Raw genomic sequence first — 20,736 nt, 5'->3', positions numbered from 1 at the left:
AAGCCCCTTATACTTGGGAGTGGCCACATATGAGGTGTTTCCCATCTGCTTCGAGGTCTTGATAAATTATGGCATTTCTTTGTTGTCCAGAATCCAGTATTCTCGTAATTTGTCTTTTATTAGTTTAATAAAGAACTCGGTCTCGTCTTCTGTCCAAACACACTACGCCATCTTTAAAGAACGATTGACTTTAACATACACCAGGTGACCTGTAAATGCGAAAAATTGCGTTTCCATTGCAGTTTTGCAAAATATTCCTTTTAGAATTGCCTGAAAAACCACCTCATGCGAGCGTACATTTTTTTTTGCGATATATGAGAGTTTTTGCAAAATTGGTGTTTTCAATTCGCAATTTCAATTTTTGCAATTTGAAGGGTAATGGAAATGCAGCTATTGTTATAAGAAGTATCAATCAATCAGTCAAAGTTAGGGGTCAGTATTTTTTGTAAATTCATTAATAGTTTGCTTTTATACAGCAAGGATGCATTAAATTGTCATTAAATATGACAGTAAATACATTTTTACATTTAAAAAAATGCCTATTTTAGTTTTTAACCTAATAAATGTATTAATAATAAATGGTAATAAATATATTATACTAATATATACTAATAAATAAATATATATTTTTTTTATTTATTCATTCACTTATTTTGGAGTGCCTGCGACCCATAATAATCATAACTATAAATCACAATATAAGAGGTTTATTGGAATGCCAATTATAACCCAGGACTGGAACTAGTTTTTTTTATCTTATATATTTTAAAATATAAAAAGAGAACCCTTAAGTATTCCATCCATTTAACTTCATACTCAATATGCAAATATTCCTCCTACATGCGTTCTGAAACAAGTAGATCAACTCAGCAGGTGTTGGGACACAAACATGAGAGCATTCCTGTAATTTCTGCAGAGAGAAGCTATAGAAACGGAGTATAGGTAAAGGGTGATCTGGAATGTCAAGTAAAATGTTTAGAAGGCTTCAGTGAAAACGAAGACAGTAATCATGCATATACAAAACGAAATTACACTCACACATTAGCTAAATATGCACGATTCTGCACATACGTATACAGAATATAATATTCCGTAATACAGAATAAATAGCACTTCTGGATTTACACAAAGAGATACGCATGCGTACAGACACAGTAGTGTGCGAATAAAACCATAAAGGTACAACAGCAGCCTGTGAGGTGTGTAGCAATGTAAGGTGACGTGTGTGTGTGTGTGTGTGTGTGTGTGTGTTTGTGTTTGTGTTTGTGTGTGTGTGTGTGTGTGTGTGTGTGTGTGTGTGTGTGTGTGTGTGTGTGTGTGTGTGTGTGTGTGTGTGTGTGTGTGTGTGTGTGTGTGTGTGTGTGTGTGTGTGTGTGTGTGTGTGTGTGTGTGTGTGTGTGTGTGTGTGTGTGTGTGTGGAATTCATAATGAGCTTTGACCCGTGTCTGTCTGGCCGCGTTTATGAGTTTGTTTGAGTTACTGCCATATTCTGAAGAGTTCAGTTCAGTCACGTGAGAGCTTCATTTGATGTCTGATTCACTCTCGACCCTTTCTAAACACTGTGAGGAGATCATGTGAGTTTTAAAAGTTCAACAATCTAATAAATATTCACATCACAGTTGGCTGGTATGAAACAGGTGAGGAATCCTGAACATCTGGTGTTCCTCCTTGCCAGAACAGGCTGTAGTCTTGTCACAGGCATCTAATGCATCTCTAGAATCTGCTTTAGTTTACTTTCAGACAGCAGATACGAGACAGCACTGCAGATCCGGCAGGCTGTATTATACGGATTAGAGCTGTAAGACCATGGCATCAACTAATCCAGAAATGAGGCTCTAGAATGCAGATGCGACTCTAGATTAGCTGAGTTCAGTGAAGGGTTACAACTGGCACTTGCCTGTAGCTTCTTGTCCAGACAGATTTTTTTTTTATTGTTACGTATTACATAAGTGTATGGAGGGAGTTTTTACCTGGACTCTTTGTGCTGGCTATTTTTGGGCCTTTAAAAACAGGATATCAGATCTAATTTAAACAAGCTGGACAGAGCAACATACGGAAGTAGCCCCCGAAAAAGCAGACAACGTTCATTGCATGAAATAACAAAATATCAAACCAATTGGTATCTGGAAAGGATGCTAAACCTTTATTCAAAATGAGTTTATTTTTACGGAGCAATTTTTTCCTGTCAGTTCCACTTAAGTTCTGTCTTCTAAATAAATACCACTTGGTTTCATGTTTTGCTAACCATGACATTAATACATTTTAAGTGTGACAAAGAAAGAAAGAAAAGAGAGAATGTGTGGGCTTTTCATACAATTTAAAGAGTCTTGAGTGTCTTGGCCTTTGAGGACACTACAGAAAAGGGCAGAGATCTGATAGCCACGCTCTAAAGTTTGATTAATTCTATTAGTGCAGTCAACCACAAAATGAGTCTGTGAGCCTTAGGGAGATGACTAGAAGAGGACTGATCTTTAGGTTTTTAATTAATATAAAACAGAGTGGTAAAGGCAAAACATTCAAAATAAAATAATTAAATAATTAATTAAATAAAGGTGATCGGGCACAGTACTCTAATCTCACAGCAACCATAAACAGCATTTCAAAAAATAACAGTGATTGTCACATTTGATAAGATGAACATTTGCATTATACACATGAAGTTTGGACTTCAGGAAAGAGACCGCTGGCTTGTGATGTGATGTGTGTGTGTGTGTGTGTGTGTGTGTGTGTGTGTGTGTGTGTGTGTGTGTGTGTGTGTGTGTGTGTGTGTGTGTGTGTGTGTGTGTGTGTGTGTGTGTGTGTGTGTGTGTGTGTGTGTGTGTGTGTGTGTGTGTGTGTGTGTGTGTGTGTTTCTGTCCCAGAAAGCCCATGCTTCAGTTTATGTACAGTGGGATGAAGTGATGCCAGGCCTGTCCAGTGTGATAAATACAACTCCCACAGTGCCACCATGCTCTGTGTTATCCATCTTCTGATGGTGGGCTATTTTGATGCAAACAGCTCGACGACATTGCATCACTGCATGTTTTGTCAGCTTTTAAAATTGAATTTTACATTAAAGGGATAGTTCACCCAAAAATGAAAATTATACCATAATTTACTCAACCTCAAGCCTAGGTGTATATGACATTCTTCTTTCAGACAAATACAATCGGAGTTATATTAAAATATGTCCTGGCTAATCCAAGCATTATAATGGCAGTGAATGGCAGCTCAAAATTTTAAGCCCCCCAAAAAAGTGCGTGTTAAAGGTGCAGTGTGTGAATTTTAGTGGTGAGGTTGTGAACTGCAATCACTCAATGCTCACCCCTTCCTTTCGAGTACAAAACAGTACAAAAATGTCGTCGTCGGAGAGAACGACTAGCGCTCTGTTGAGAAGTTTGTCCGTTTAGGGCTACAGTAGAATGACGGAGCAAAATGGCGATTTCAATGTAAAGGGGACCCGTGGTGTATGTAGATAGAAATGGCTCATTCTAAGGTAATAAAAACATAACAGTTCATTATGTAAGGTCTTTATACTACATTGAAAACAGTTATGTATATTATATTGCATTTCTGTCAATAGATCCTCATAAAAACTACACACTGCATCTTTAAATATGGATATTTTTCTTACAAAAACTCATCGATTTGCTTCAGAAGGCCTTTATTAATCCCCCGGAGCCGTGTGGATTACTTTTATAATGGATGGATACACTTTTTTTGGGCTATACACCTCGAGGGTGAGTAAATCATGGGGTAATTTTAATTTTTGGGTGAACTATCCCTTTAAAGGTGGGGTAAGTGCTTTCTGGTAACCGATCAGTGTTGCCACAGATACTTTGAAAAAGTAACTTAGTTACTTTACAGATTACTTGATTTTAAAAGTAACTAAGTTACTTTACAGATTACTTGATTTTAAAAGTAACTAAGTTAGATTACAAGTTACTTTATTAGTTACATCAGTTGCCGACAACACCTCTGTAGCCTCAACATAAAAATGACAACCGTTTTTGCCAACACTTTATTGGAAAGTGCATTTTTAACAGTAACGTCAACAATGTATCTCCTGAAATTGTATCTCCAAAAAAAATCTTTTGACTAATTTTATAAAATCTAAACATGTTAATGAAAAGGTACAAATTACTTTGTGTTCTTATTAAATACATTTATGAAAAACTATTTATATTTAATTTTTAATTTATATTTATATATGAATGTAAATAATTATGTGGGCCTACACAAATAATATAAAATTACAAGATTTATATTTTATTGTAAACGTAATGTGCAGCTCTGTAAAGGGGCAACAAATATATGATCGATACGTAAGAACAATATATTTTTTAATACGGTAATCTTTAAGTGCACAAAACTATGAAAATATATGAAACGCTTCAAAACAGAGACGTTTTAAACGGCATAAAGAGAAGATGAGTGTTGAGCCCACAAATCCTAGTCTACTATGTAGCCTATATCGGTCCAAACATTCACTGATTATTTTTTTCTTCACAGTTTTAAATTCCGGTTATTGTGCGTGTGATGCTAATTAATAGTCCTTGTGTTGTCACCTGGGTAGCGAGCACAACATCTTTCAGAAACCGCTAGATAAACTTCAGGAAGATAAATTATTTTATCAACATATCAAGTATTATAACGGTAATATATCATATTGGAGTGAGCTTTACCGTGCAGCTGCTGACTGTAACCGAACGCGACGCGCAGTTTTGCTGAACGGAGAATGACAGCTACAGCGGAGGAAAGACATTCAGCTATGGAATGGCTTTAGATGGCTTTGTAGGCTACTAGCAAATCATAATATACTAATAATGATTGCTGAAGGATAATGTGACAATATATATTTCTGATGATTATTCAATTATCTCGACATGCCTAATCTGAGCAAGTGACTGCCTGTCTTGAGTTTTGTCGACAGACGGAGGCGACCGCCTCGTAATTCTCTATGCAGGAAAACCCCTGCTGAGACTAAACAAGAAAGCAAAAATATATATTTTTACTAAGGAAAATGACAAAAAATAGTAACTTACAGTGACTTGGATAAATTACTTTAATCTGATAACTGGTTTGGAAATAGTAACGCGTTAGATTACTCGTTACTGGAAAAAGTAGTAAAATTAGAGTAACGCGTTACTAAGTAACGCGTTACTGGCATCACTGTAACCGATGTTGATATTTCAAATCACCAAAACAAACACGCCCTTACCCCAAAAGGGTCTCGCCCCTATTTTGATAGCTCCGCCCCACACATACGTATGCGACGCAAGCAATGACTATGGTGGAATCTGCTGTGCCACCCAGCTAGGGTGACCACCATCAAACAAACCAAATGTGGGACAATTACAAAGTTTGTGTGGGACAATGTGGGACATGTTACCGACACTAAAACATAACCTGAAACTGTTACACAATGTCTATCTAACTTAATAAAAACATATGTATTCTGCCTTTCAGATGATAAAAATGCTTTGTTCTTTAGTCCCTTCCAGAAAACACCATTACATCACAATGTAACATTTTACATGTCATTTAAATTCAACATCACTGAGCCCAAAGGCAGCAGGCATCAGATCTGACCAAGTCCAATAATGAACAAATAAAATATAAAGCAACATGAAATATTATATATTATCCTTATATATTATATTATATATTAAGAATATAACCAATTTACCGAATTATCCATTCGTTTTATACATGGAACGAATCCGCTCCACATTTTGATTGACAGCCGTCACAACCTACTAGTGACCGTGTTTACTCCTTTCTTTTCAACCATTGGATAGGATTTTAAAAACGGCTGTTGTTGTAGGCTATTTGTGAAAGGCGGGATGTTATGTCTGACGAAGCGCTGTTAAATATGTCTAGGTGAAAAACGATGCCGCAAAAAGAATAAATGAAATGCTTTCTTAAAAAGGCAAAATAACGCATGCATGTTTTCTTAATATGATAATTAAAAACCAACAGACTGATGAAAATGCGGGACATTTTCTCAATATGTGACGTGCGGGACAAGGGGTGAAAATGCTGTGCGGTACAACGCAAAGCGGGACGGGTGGTCACCCTACACCCAGCCGAGGGTATGATGTCATCAATAAGTGAAAGCAATGTGTCACTATGGTAATACAGGTCTAAGCCTGTCACAATAACTACTTTTTGTTTCGCGATATATCGTCCCAGAAATAATTGCGATAAACGATATTACTGTCATTTTAAGACAATTTTATGCCGCTGAATATATAATCCTAATATAACAGCATAATAATGCAAGTAGACCTACACACTTTCAAATGACAACCTTTTAATTCTTTAGATCATGGAAATTAAGGGTAAAAAATATATTATCCTAAATAAAAAATAAAATAAAAATTCCCTTGTGAAACGGCTTTAACACTCGTCATTCTGCATTGACATTTATATGTGCAACGGAACAGGGGATTGCGGCTTTGAAATCGAGTCCATTTGGGCTTATTCTTCCAAACTGTCAGTAGTTATCTATATTTTTTCCACCTGTCGATAACCGCTCTGTGTATGAAGGAACTGCCCGAGAATCACTTTCGCCTCCGTCACGGAAGACATACAAGATGACAGCACAATCGAGTAAAATGTTGGCGACATTCATTATCATTTAACATAATGGGCGATATATTGATTATTGCGACAGGCCTATACAGGTCCAATGTTCAATGAAAAAGTCATCCCTTACATCCCAAAAACACAAAAACACAGTTCTCATGAACAACTCGATAGCACAAGCACGACAGACCAACTAACGAACAGATTACAAATGTGAACAGATTAGAGGGTTATATCGATCACGAAAAGAGGAAGTTTATTATCTTACTTTTCGGACACACTTTGGGAGCTGACGGTTAAAACAGACAGCAAGGAGGTTTAGACGCTACAGGCTTATACAGTGTGGAAATGAATGGGTCTTTATCATCGCTGAAGTGAACGACGATACGATTGCAAATGGACAAACAAGTGAACATGACACACAAGCATATTCAAGCAAAAGCTAGCATATATTAGTTCTGTGAAACAAAACAAAACAAAACCAATGTTACTATCGAGAAGAAATAAAGCAACCTCGGCGTCCGATTGCAGGCCTTAGCGCTCCTTGAGTTCTCTCCAGCGCTGGAGAGCTGATACTTCTTGCCTGATCATAAGCCTTCTTTTGTTCCATAGACATTTTCCACGTGTTTTTTTATCTGCCATCTCTCTCTTTGTTGTCGCTCGGCTAATGTCCGTCCTGTGTCGTGTATTTTGAATAATGACGTGCACTGAATGCTCACTTAATTCGCACCATAATTCATAGACACGGCCCTTACTGCTGATTGGCTACACGTTTGTTTTGGTCCTCGGCCCAAGACACTTTTATAAAGCACTTTTGAAATAACACTTACCCCACCTTTACACAGAACTACGATGACATGTAAAAATATACATGTATACATGTAAATAACATTTGGTCTAATATTTTCATCATTTATCAAGACAAGAAAAAAAGATTCCTGCAGAGTGACTCACAAAAATCATTTCAGGAAATAAATAAGACATTTTCATGCTTTCCTCCTACCCTTAATTAAGTAATGTTTATGTGGGAGTACTGTTCATTTACTTAGTCTTACGGCGTGACGCCTCCACATAATAAAAAAATAGATATTTGGATACACTTTATTTTAATGTGTCCCTGTTACAGTGTATTTATACATTTAAGTACTGAGTAATAGTGTAATTAACTACATGTACTTACTATAGGGTTTGAGTAGGATTAGGGTTTGGTTTAGGGTTAATTATGCCTGTAATTATTCCTAATTTATAGTTATTAATATAGTAAATACATGTTAGGTGTAACAAGGACACATTAAAATAAAGTGTTACCAGATATTTAGTATTGATAGCATTAAATAAAGCAAATTATACATATTAATATTAGTGTATAATATAAATAGTTATATACAATTATACGTGTAATATTCTAATATTTTAAATATGCCAATTTTTGGTAAAATGTTCTATGATTATTATTGTGCACACAATTTTGTGTGAGTGTGTGTGTGTGTATACGTGTCCACATAGCGTGCCTGTGTGCATGACTGTGTGTCTATTTGAATATAAACATGCCTGATGAGCCATTTTGATGCCTCATTGCATTTACAAAAACAAACTTGAAAACCACTTGAAATCAAATCAGCCAATACATCATATGAACACACACAAAAACCCTCTCCCAGTGAAACCAGTCATGCAACTACAAAGAAACTTTTGCTGCTCTCTGTTTCTCTTCAGCCTGAGGCAAGCGATCACTCGCTTACTCACCCGCATTCACCTCTCATTCCTTGCTGGCATCGCCACCAAATCAAATGATGGGGACTAAAAGAACTTCAACTATCATCTACTGAATGGAATCCAACAGCAAGCCAAATTCAAAAAGCTCAAACTCCCTCTTCACCTGCCAGGAGCAACTCCCACTGGTTTAACTTTACAGATATGAACTGTTTTTAGCCCTCCCTCTCTTTCTCTGCTTAAAAAAGGAGGAGCTACAACTGACACCAATGTTCAACACACACACACACACACACACGTCGTGCTAAAGGAAAAGAAGGATCTAAGGTCAAGGTGCAGAATTTCAAGCAGGTAATGACTCTCTTTTCAAACACATCCATACACACACACTGAGAGCACTCTCACTTGCCAGATTCCGGTAAGAGGAAACCAACCACACACACACACAGACACACACACACAGACACACACACACAAGTTAACAATCAACAACTAACATACTGTTCTCAGAATAAATTACAGGAAACCCCTGGTGTTGGCATCTATCTCCATTCACTTGTTTTTGTCAATCAGTTTTGATCCAAGTAACACTGAATTGAAAGATGACACTTGCACAGCACATGCTCATGCAAAGATCAATTCCTGTCTAAGAGAAAGATTTACAATTGTTTCACTTTGTGAGAAATTTACAATAAAAACTGATGCTGAAATAAAAAAAAAAATTTGTCAAATATTTCTCTCCAGCAGTCGAATGTTTTAAATTCAAAATAATATTAAAGGGTTAGTTCACCCAAAAATGAACATAAATGCTCAAGCCATCCTAGGTGTATATGACATTCTTCTTTCAGACAAATACAATGTCCTGGCTAATCCAAGCATTGTAATGGCAGTCCAAAATTTGAAGCCTAAAAAAAGTGCATTCATAGACTGGGTAAACCCAGCCTGATTTGCCGGCGATTTGATTTCGCCCTGCAGCTCAGTCTGGAAACCTGTACATTCATTTCTACTGCTTCTGTTACACTTTTGCGGAAACCAATGACAGACTGGCTTATCCACCTGGTGCGGTATTGGCGGGTTTAACACGATGATGGATAGAGAAGTGATGGGTCGTTGCCCGTTGATCATGTCTCTGGTGGTCTGATTGGTTGAAGGACTATCCAATTGCGGAGTCTTTTGAATTATGCTCGTTTATCACGCCTCTTGTGCAGTAGAAAGTACATAGCAGACTCCCCAGACCAATGTTCAATCTTAAATTGAGCTTGGTCTGGTGATAGCCAGAGAAGTGCATCCATCCATTATAAAAGCAATCAACACGGCTCCGGGGGGTTATAAAGGCCTTCTGAAGCAAATCGATGGGTTTTTGTAAGGAAAATATTCGTATTTAACATGTTATAAAGTAAAATATCGAGGTTCCAGCGGACTGCCTTCCGAATTCAACTTACGAAGAAAGTGTAACACCTCTCGCAAATCAGAACGCTTACGCTACGTCTGATGTCATTGTCGCAGCAGTTATGTGTAACCCCGCATGTTCGAACCACCCACTCTAAGCGGTTGCAAACTCAGGTCCGCCAGCATGAGAGTCGGACGTCAGTTGCTAGAGCGTCTCTTGAGATCAGAGGTTTACTCGCACAGCGACTACTAGCTGACCTCCGTTACACTCACCCCCCTAAACCTCACCCCCATCCGGGTCACGGAACCAATGTAACCCCGCCTGTTTGAACCGACCCACTCCAAGTGGGACTCGAACTCATGTCCGCCAGCATGAGAGTCGGACGCTCTAACAAGGAGGCTAAAGGTTGCAACCTCTAGCGTCAGTCACTAAAGCGACTCTTGAGATCAGAGGAGTGAGGTTTACTCGCACAGCGACTACTAGCTGGCCTCCGTTACATATGCTTTATTCATAAGTTGAATATGGAAGGTGGAAGCTAGATATTTTACTTTATAATGTGTTAAATATGGATATTTTTCTTACAAAAACCCATCAATTTGCTTCAGAAGGCATTTATTAACCCCCTGGAGCCGTGTGGATTACTTTTATAATGGATGGATACACTTTTTGGGGCTTCAAATTTTGGACTGCCATTTACTGCAATTATAAAGCTTGGACGAGCCAAGACATTTTTTAATATAACTTGTATTCGTCTGAAAAAAGAAAAAATCATGGGGTAATTTTCCTTTTTTGGTGAACCATCCAGTTAAATTAGTCTTCTCAAAGTAAAAAAAAAAACATTTCATCAAGGCTGTGGCGAGATTCAAAACTAGTCATGACATCTCCATTTCAGATAATTTTTTTTTTTTATTATAATGAACATTATGTCATCAAAATATAGTTTAACCTAAATATTTAGGTAAAAACCATTTCTCTTACATGAGATAATTATCAAAAGTTATCAAAACTGTAATAATGTGAACTAATGTTACAATTTAAAATAATAGTTTTCCCATTTTTAAATATTTTAAAATAAAATGTATACATTTGATGGCAGTGAATTTTCATCATATTTAATCCAGTCTTTAATCCAAAATTAACGTTATATGTCTTTACTGTCACTTCTGATAAAATTGAATGCCTCCTTGCTGAATAAAAGTTTTAATTTCGTTCTTTCCAAACTTTTGAACAGTAGTGTACAGATGTCTCTTATACCCCAAAAACAAGGCAGACAGATTTGTAGTAGCCTGTCAGTTATGAGAGGTTTTTTTTTATTTATTTTTTTGGCAGACGTTTTTCCCTCCAAAGTGATTTTTTTGTATCAGTTTGTATCTCCCTTTGGAATCAAACCAATGACCTTGGTGTTGGCAGCATAATGCAGTATGCGTTGAGCAGTCTAGCAAGCATGCCCCAAAAGGCTGTCAAGCTCACTATAGGTCACATGTGCACACAGAGTCACTCAGGTACTTACAAACCAAAACTAATGTGCCTGAATATAGCGGTGTTGCTTTTCAACAGTGAGATACATTTTACAGAACCCTCAGGATGGTTTGTCAACACAAACATTACACATGTCAACAGAGTTCACACACGTACGCTTAACGCACATACAAAAATACAATCACACTTACACATAAGAAGGTAAAGTATGACTAACTGCTGTGCAAAACAACTGCAGGCTGGTATCACTTTCTGACAGCTGATTATGCTAGTCTTTGAGTCACAGAAACAGCACCATTTACACTTATGAAGTATAATAAACAAACTCGCAAAAGCCAACATAAGTTGAAGACATGATAACGAGTGATAAAAGAGGAGAGGTGTGTTTAAGAACTGCAGCCGCAGTCATTTCCTCTGTGGAGATGAAGAATCAACTGATTCATAATTGATAACCTTTGATTCATCAAAGCCAGTGATCAGAGAGAGAACCTCAATCAGTTGAGGCTCTAAGAGTCAGTCTGCAGTCAGGACCAAGAAAACACTGTAAGATAATATGGTAGTGTCTCTCTACCACTCCATCTCTCTCCCTTTTCTGACATGTTCGGTAGAGAGTGAATGTGTGCAGTCTCGCATAGCCATACTGGACCACTGACATGACGTCTGGTCCATATTGTTGCATCTTATTCTGGCCAAGAACTAGGCCTGGGCGATATGGGCAAAAACATTATCACAATATTTTTTTCCATATCATACGATATTGATATTTAAAATCACAATATTAATTTACAGTTGTGCTCAAAAGTTTTCACACCCATTGCAGAATCTGTGAAAATGTGAATAATTTTAACAAAATAAGAGGGATCAAACAAAATGCTTTTTTTTTATTTAGTACTGTCCTGAATAAGATATTTTACATAAAACATGATTACATACAGTCCACAAGACAAAAAATAATAATTTATAAAAATTACCCCATTCAAAAGTTTATATACACGTAATGCCATTACTTGGAAGCATATTCTTCAGTTTTCCAGCATCTTTTGCATATTTGAACCAGAAGGAAACACGTTGCATTAAGAATAATAAGAGCAATATTAAGAAACATGAACGGGGTCATTTTTTTTTACCCAGTTTTATCCAGATCTCAGATAATATGATATTGTTTATTGCCCAGCCCTACCAAGAACTATCATTTAAATAGGTAAAGGTCATTTGAATGACATAAAGTAACTAACCACACATTTTTAGTTGATTTTAGGTGCTGTAAAGCTGAAACCCCACAATAGCAAGGCATCAGAGCTGTGGCGCACTGGGCTGTGGACATGCTCAGGATGCTCAAGGGCTGTTGGCTCATGGGAAAAAGGTTCAATCTGGGTCATGTCATGTGCTTTCCACTGTAATGTAAAAATACGCACTCCTCACATGCGATCTAGCCTACCCGTGACTCCTTCTTTATGTATAAAGACGTGACGTAATGACACAAAGACGAACGGCGGCATGCCCGAATTTCCTGCGGAAAGCTCAAATTATAATACATTATTACAAGCTTACTGTTGTGAATCGGGCTAAGGTAAGGAGATGGTTTTGAACAATGACTGGTTATGTGATTGTTCAAATTTTTATTTTAGATAATTTTTAACCAAAAAAAGTTACGGGCTGCAGCTTTAAATTTAAATATCACAATTGAAATTTTATTTTTTTATTTTTGATCAAATCATAAGAGACTTCCTTACCGAGCCCAAAACTTAAATGGCAGTGTATGTGCGTATGAGACAAAGCTTTTTTCAAAATCATAAGCTCCACACTGATTGGCTTTGTCTCTTTAACCCCTAGAGGTCGAAGATCACGCCAGTGCAACCGCCTCAAACTTTTTCTTAGTAGTGCCAAAGAGACTAAAATAAATCTGTCAATTTTTATCATTCAGGCAAGTGTTATACATCATTATAATCTGTTAAGTATATACTTTTGTGTACACTCACAATAAAAACTAAATGTTGTGATTTTTGCAAAATAAAGAAAACAAACATGATCTATAGCCTCTCTGTCAATGAAGTCCAATCTAATACTCTTCAGAAAATTAACTGCAACTTAGTGAATACTTGTCACACAAACGTGAGGCATACGTCTAAAGAAACGTTGAAATGTCTGGTTTTAAATATTGTAAATCAAAAACTAATATAATCTCTTTCTTTTCAAACAGAATGCATAAACAGATGTCAGTCGTTCGCCAGCTTCTTCATTAGTGGTAATGCGGCCACGCCCACCGAGCGCACATTCGTTTATACGTCCAATACTGACGCTATCCATTAGAGTATCCCTGCCCACATCAACTCAAAAAACACATCAGGTTTAGAGCATGTACTTTACATTGTTTTGAGACGTGGTGAGGAAAAAAGTTTATTCTGTTAGTGTCTGTGAATATTAAACCACAAAAGATTAAATATGAATCCTGCTACCACATAAAATGTCATAAGATGTAAGACAGTTTAAACAAGATTTCTTTGGCCTGTTTTGGACAGATTATGAAGTGTTTACTGTAAAATAGCCTAGTGTCACATCAATAAAGCTTTTGTTCGCAAATTTCTGCTCAGATGCTATAAGTTTTGTGTACAATAGGCTACTTGTTGTAGCCATTAAAACGTATTCTGTTTCATATTGATTGTTATGAAGTTTAAATATTATATCCTAATGTTATTTTTTAATTTCATCTATGTTGATTATGAAAAGTGAACAGCACGAATAAGAAAGGACACATCATAAGATGCACCATATTTTGGGAGACATGGAGTGGGTCAGACATGATTTTGACCACTTCATTAAGTTTTGTTTTATAGAAAGCCTTTCTTTAAAGTGAATTTCGTTTTCTATAAATTGTATCTTAATTGTAATCAATGTTTCGTCAGACAATTGCCAGGATTTAATAAACAAGAAGCAAATATAGTAGAAAATAGCCTATAATATGCGCCCATGCGATCACGCATTGCATGGCGCATCTCATAAATGAACCAAAACTCGAAATGATATTTGAGTATTGTGTATTGCCATTGAAATGATGCAATCAACCTGAATTCACCCTATATTCTTTGAAATAATAATTGCATTGCATTATGTTAAATCCAAAATATTTTACCTATAACATTCATCATCATTACCAATTATTCAGTTATTTGTATTTTCTGAATACTGAATTGTGTTCAATGTCCCAATATTACAGTTTTTTTTAGCATGAGACTAAAAATATTAAGAATAGTAATGTCAAATCTTTTGATAATTTAAAATATAGTAGGCCTTTGTAATGTGCCTTTGGCTCTCACTTTATATTATTAACTATATTCTAAATAAACTACAACAAAATATATCCTGTTCCTTCGCTCCCTCTCACATACCTAACTGAAATGCACATTCATTATTCGGCTCATTATGTGGTTCTTTGTTCTCTCAGGTATAAATCACAGCATTATTCATGATCATTCACACCCCTTTGCATAAGGCCTTTGTAAAGAAAAAGTGTCTAACAAAATTTAAATCAATATGTCGTTTTATGTGAATGAGTAAGCACAATGATTCTCACATCAGTTTGAAGCAAAAACTCAAGGCAACAACACCCATTAGTCAAAAGTCTTGTGGACACATATCTATTGTGTGTTTTGTGGCCTTAATTCAGTCAGTGACTAACATTTTTAGTTTTTTCAAAAACCATGCATATATGTTATTCTCTCAAAAATACAAGCATGTACATACATGTTGCTCACATATTATGGTAGCCCAGTTTGTGCCGAATACAGTGTAATGACACTTTTGTCATATATGTTTATAAGCAACTGAAAACAGCACAAATGACAGAGCATGTCAAAACTTCTAAAGGGCCCCAAAACCGTGCATTCCTCTAGGTGCCGCCTGATGTTGAGACTAATGTGTGTGTGTTTATCTTCCAGCTCAGGAAAATTCACTCTCTATCTCTCAGGCGAAGCCTCATAGATCACACTCTGAGTTTCAATTTGACACACACTCATTTTCATTCCACTAGTCAATGGTGTGAGAGTGTTTGTGCTTATCTGGTTTGTGCTTTTCAGCGTGTGCACCATTCTTACCTTTATCTAATGACGTCTCCTGGAGAACGACGTCACCTTTTTGACCAAGCTCTGTCAAAGCTTTCTGTCTTTGCACCGGTGCATCTGAGAGAGAAACACACAGACACATAACATTAGTTTTATGAAGTTCGATCCGGATTCACTCTTCTGGCTTCCTTATGATAGCAACATATGGAAGGAAGTTCACATTTTAGACAGATAAATGTCCAGAGTCCAGCTCGAATGACCTCTGGTAGCTGCAGCAGTGTATCTCACCTCTGATCCGGCTGAAATATCACACCACTCACTGCAGAAGGAACTGGAAGCATTTAACACACAAATCAATGACAGAATAGAGACTCAGCCACTGGATGCTTGTTATAACACCTTCAGGATAGATTTCAATGCTTCGAAAGCTTCTTTACCTAATTAAAATGAGCATAATCTTATACAACTAATTCACTGGCTTTAATCTGCAGGGGAAATGTGTTTCTCTCTCTCTCTCTCTCTGAAGATGTATTCACTTGTGTTCTCTGGTCATCTATCACTCAATTTTAATATTTAGCACTTATGGATAAGAGAACCTGTTCGGCAGGTGCAGAGAGTCAAAGATCAACATCCTTCAGATAAGTGAGATAAGATCCTTCAGCTGTCAGCGACTCAAAACACTTACACATATACACACACATGCACACAAGCACTTGAAAAATATTGATTTTCTGATTGTGAGCGACATAAAATCACTAAAGTGCTAAGTGTTAAGACATCTAGTTTCCTTTGCTTTCATTCTCTCTTCAGTCTTTCTCAAACCCTTCAGCTGTAAAAGATTGTTGAGCATTATATAAAAAGCATGTCTCTACATCAAGTCTGAGAGCACTATACAAATGCTTCTTTCTTTGAATTGTTCAATGTTTTCAGTACAAATTATGTTCTCAGCATAGCAATTTGAGTGGAATACTGTCCCTGTCTCTGTGTCCATCTCACATGCTGAGTTTAAAAGATCGATGAAGAATGGATAAAAAAAGTGTTGTTTCCCAGACAAAGCGACAGAATCAAGATAAAAGAGAATGAGGGGGAGGAATGACATGTCAAACTAAGAACAAAATGCAGCTGAATGAAACTTCAAACAACTAAAGCTTTTAAATACATAATGTGAACATTTTTGTTCTTGTAAATCCTTGAAAAAGACATCCTCTAAAGCAAATTCACATCACCAGAAGCATCCTGTCGCCATGGGAACCAATTGCGATGACTAGAGAAAGGTTAAATACAGTCGGTTCACTAAACAGTTCTGACATTGCTTGTGTGTGCTCTGTGAGGATGTGAAGTTTGAAACATCTCATTCAGAGGTCAAAACTCCTCTGTCTCTCTGACAGAAAGTCTGGAGCTGAGTCAGGATATGTCCAGGGGTTGCTAAGCAACTAATGCCAAGGTAACAGCACCCAAAATTCGTATGCCTGTTTCAGACAGGTCATCAGAGGGGCCTAAATTTGGAAATAGGAAACACCTGTGGTGCAAAATACTTTTTCAAGTTACAGCAATTGATACACTGTAAATAATATCCTGTTAAAATAACCGTTGAATAAAATATCCTGTTTAAAAAAAGGCAACTGTGTTTCCAGAGTCTCTTATTCTCACCAAAGGTGCATTTATTTGATCAAAATTACAGTAAAAACAATAATACTGCAAAATATTACAACAAATTAAATCTATTGGTTTCTGTTCAAATATATTTTTAAATGTCGTTTATTCCTTTGATTATAAAGCTGAATTTACAGCATCATTAATCCACTCTCCAGTGTCACATAATCCTTCAGAAATCATTCTAAGATCATTTCTTAATATTAGCAATGTTAAAAAGCTTAAATTTAGTGGGTATTTTCTCTGTACCATCTCAAGAGAGCCACTCAGGCTGAGTTCCCCGCTGTGCCGTGTTGATAAATATTGAGTGTCTGTTCAGGTGAGAAACCTGTGTTGAGAGTAAATGCCAGATATACTTTTTTTGTGTGTGGAAATCATGATACAATGCCATTTAAAAGTTTGTGGTTAAGTAAGATTTAAAAAAAAGACAGGAATTAATACTTTTATTTAGCAGAGGCACATTAAATACATCCAAAAATGTTCATTTTAAAACAAAAAACACTTTCTATTCATCAAAGAATCATGAAAATAAAAAATAAATATTAAGCAGCACAGGTGTTTTCAACATTCATGATAATAATAAATGTTTCTTGAGCATCATATCAGCATATTAGAATGATTTCTGAAGGATCATGTGACACTGAAGACTGGAGTAATGATGCTAAAATTTCAGCTTTGCCATCAAAGGGATATACATTTTATGTAAAATATATTACAACAAACTAGTTAATTTAAATTGTAATAACATTTCACAGTATTGCTGTTTTTACTGTATTTTTGATCAAATAAACGCAGCCTTGGTGAAATTAAGAGACTAATTTCAAAAACCTAAGGCAAAATATTAAAGTCGCAGTCAGTTTATAAAACAATCCCTCAACAGTGAGATACTGAAAATCTATTTGTTTTATTACTTGTTGTAATTCGTTGTAATGTACAATTTTTAAAGCGGTTTAATCCATGTTTAATTAATTGGAAAATACTTAAAAGGTACCTGACATTTTTTTATGTATTATTCATTAATAACTATCCATTTGCATTAATATTAAACTTTTTAAATGGTTATATATTTTCAATTGTATTGAAATGGCTATTTTCTTTGTTTATAAAAACAAAGAAAAATGTATAATGCACTTACAATGGACTGTTGCTGAAGCAAATGCAAAGTCTTAAATCTAAAAAAAAAATATTTGTATTTGCTTGTTCAGAACAACAACAAAGAAAGTTAAGAGGCACTTGAATTAAATAAGTTTGGTCCTTGAAATGAAATACCTGAATAAATAACAAACCTATTCAATCAATAGCCATGACTATATTCATGACGGTTAAATCAGACTGCACCACTTACGTGACTTGAGACTTATTAATGCAAAATAAAAGGAAAAAGAAAATCTTTGCAGTGCCATAAGCTAGCAATTAAACCCACTGAATGTTCATAGGACACAAACAAATTAATAACAGTGATAGAGAGATCTGTTTAAACCAATCAGCTGAAGCTGTGCTGATGGCCTTGTACATTCCCTGAATGACAAGTGATCAATGTTGCTCTCACAGGCGTGTCTTCAGGCCTTCATCAAGCGGCTATGTGCTGAATTTGAATGCCCTGCGGCTTTTAAAGTGCAGAGAGACCACCGTGAAAAATGTCAGTCTGAGCTTTTAATAAAGCCTTTAGCCTTTTTTAACCTCCCGGCTTTAATGCCACAACTCTGCCAACCCAATCTTCTCCTTGATCAGCATATGTGCAGACAGAGCGTTTTCCATCACGAATCGCAGCAAAATAATGTCCAGAGGCACGGCAATGATAAACACCTCTGGTTTAACTGTTTAAATATTGGAAAATGTAATTTTGATCCAGGACATCAAATAAGAAGCTGGATTTGAATTAAAGCCTGTTACTGCAGTGCAGAGTACAATGTCTGCGATCCAAAACTTATAAAACCCTTACCAAAAAATTCCAGTTGCTCAGACAGAGTTTGACATCTAGCTGTAACCTCTTAAACCTCATTGGTACTGTAGGCAGCGTACAGGGTTTATTTCAGAACCATATCGTCTATATGAGTGCTGCAAATAGCAAAACACACACACACACACACACACACACACACACACACACACACACACACACACACACACACACACACACACACACACACACACACACACACACACACACACACACACACACACACACACACACACACACACACACACACACACACACACACACACACACACACACACACACACACACACACACACACACACACACACACACACACACACACACACACACACACACACACACACACACACACACACACACACACACACACACACACACACACACACACACACACACACACACACACACACACACACACACACACACACACACACACACACACACTCTCTCTCTCTCTCTCTCTCTCTCTCTCTCTCTCTCTCTGGCTGGTAACCCCATCCAGTCGTTTTAATGCCAAACGGTAAACAGATATAAGCTCGCTCTCGACATCTGTGTTTAACATTATAGTGAAAACTGGCAAACACAAACTACACCCTTAAAACTCAAACATTAACACAAAAACGTTTATGATTTATCAACTACTAAACACACTGTACAGATGATTTGCTTGAAAATCTACACAAATATTGTTTTTTAAAAACTCCATATAAAATCACACAGATACTCCCAAAGTCCCAAACTTTGCTACATGAAAAGTCAAACATAACTGCATAATGTTACAACAGTACAAAATAAATGAACTGAAATCTCATAAAGATAAACATTTAAATATGGCAGAAAATGCAGCACATTCAAATGTGGCTGATCAAATTACATGGCGAAGAGCAAAACCCACATGCTCTACAGGTTAGTAACCGTCACTGTGAATGACAACTAATGCATTTCCTCTCACACAAAGTAACAACTCACGTTTTTCCTCTGCTTTTTTGCCCAGCAAACGTGAAAGATAGAAAGCGCGAGGCAAAACTGTCCTGTCAGCTTCTCCAGATCTTCCATACTAACAGAGCAGGTGGAACATGACACTCTGTAAAGTGTGTGTGTGTGGGGGGATAAGAGTGAAGTGAGTTCATTGAGAAGTTTAAAGCTATGCTGTGCAAAGGTTGTACAGACTGCCCCTTTACACCTTCTCACACACACCTTTCACAGAGATTTGACCCAATGTGTTATATTATAACTGTGCTGATAAACGCCAAGTTAGCTTATAGCCAAAATTCACACTCGACAAGCAAAATGCTTTAAAAAGGCACAATATGTACGATTTTTGGATTCAAATATCCAAGAGCCACTAGAACAATGTTATATATTTTGTTGACTTTGTACTTACATCATCCAATGTTTAAATCTAGAGAAATCAGCTATTTTAACTAGTGCAATAGCTCGTGTCTTTGTGTGCCGGTCAATGACGTCATACCCGCGTTACCCTTGATTTCCATAGAAACCATGGAAACACCAAAGAAGCTTTAATATATTATGTGTTTTATTAGACAGGTGAGCAACTTATTTGAAACTCGGTTACACTTTATTTTACAGCACTTATGTGTACTTACAGTGCATTTAAGAAAGTACTGGGTAATATAAGGTAACATGGGTTAAGGTTTGGGTTAGGGGTATGTTCATGGTTAGTACCTAGTTATTATTACCCATTTATTGTAATTACTATAATAAGGAACAGGACTGTAAAATAAAGTGCTACCTGAAACTCTTGTTTTCTTGATTTACCATATAAGTACCATGTTTGCACCATGCCTCAGAGACTGATTCATACCATTTTGTCAAGTAGCTAACAGCATAATCAGAAAGAGCATTATTTGTAGTAACAGTAATTAATAATTGAATGTCGTTTAGCAACACAA

At 36.5% G+C, this 20,736-nt stretch overlaps 1 protein-coding gene across 2 annotated transcripts in view; it reads right to left on the bottom strand.

Annotated features, from left to right (window-relative positions):
• kazna (kazrin, periplakin interacting protein a) overlaps positions 1–20,736 on the bottom strand; it is a 65,731-nt gene that overhangs the window by 20,954 nt on the left and 24,041 nt on the right. The window contains exons 1-2 of one of the 2 annotated variants that reach the window (XM_079827977.1): positions 19,793–19,916; positions 15,244–15,327 (exon numbers count right to left, since the gene is read on the bottom strand). Coding sequence is in view for 1 of the 2 variants with exons in the window: in XM_079827976.1 (XP_079684102.1) it covers positions 15,244–15,327 (84 nt within the window). In the remaining variant the exon portion in view is untranslated. Of the gene's footprint in view, positions 1–15,243; positions 15,328–19,792; positions 19,917–20,736 lie in introns of those variants that run through there. The other variant, XM_079827976.1, reaches the window with a different exon arrangement.

The sequence above is a fragment of the Gobio gobio genome, assembly GCF_949357685.1.
Source record: "Gobio gobio genome assembly, chromosome: 10".
Lineage (NCBI taxonomy): Eukaryota > Metazoa > Chordata > Actinopteri > Cypriniformes > Gobionidae > Gobio > Gobio gobio.
Note: the sequence above shows the minus strand (reverse complement) of the source record. Positions and strands in the feature narration are given on the sequence as shown.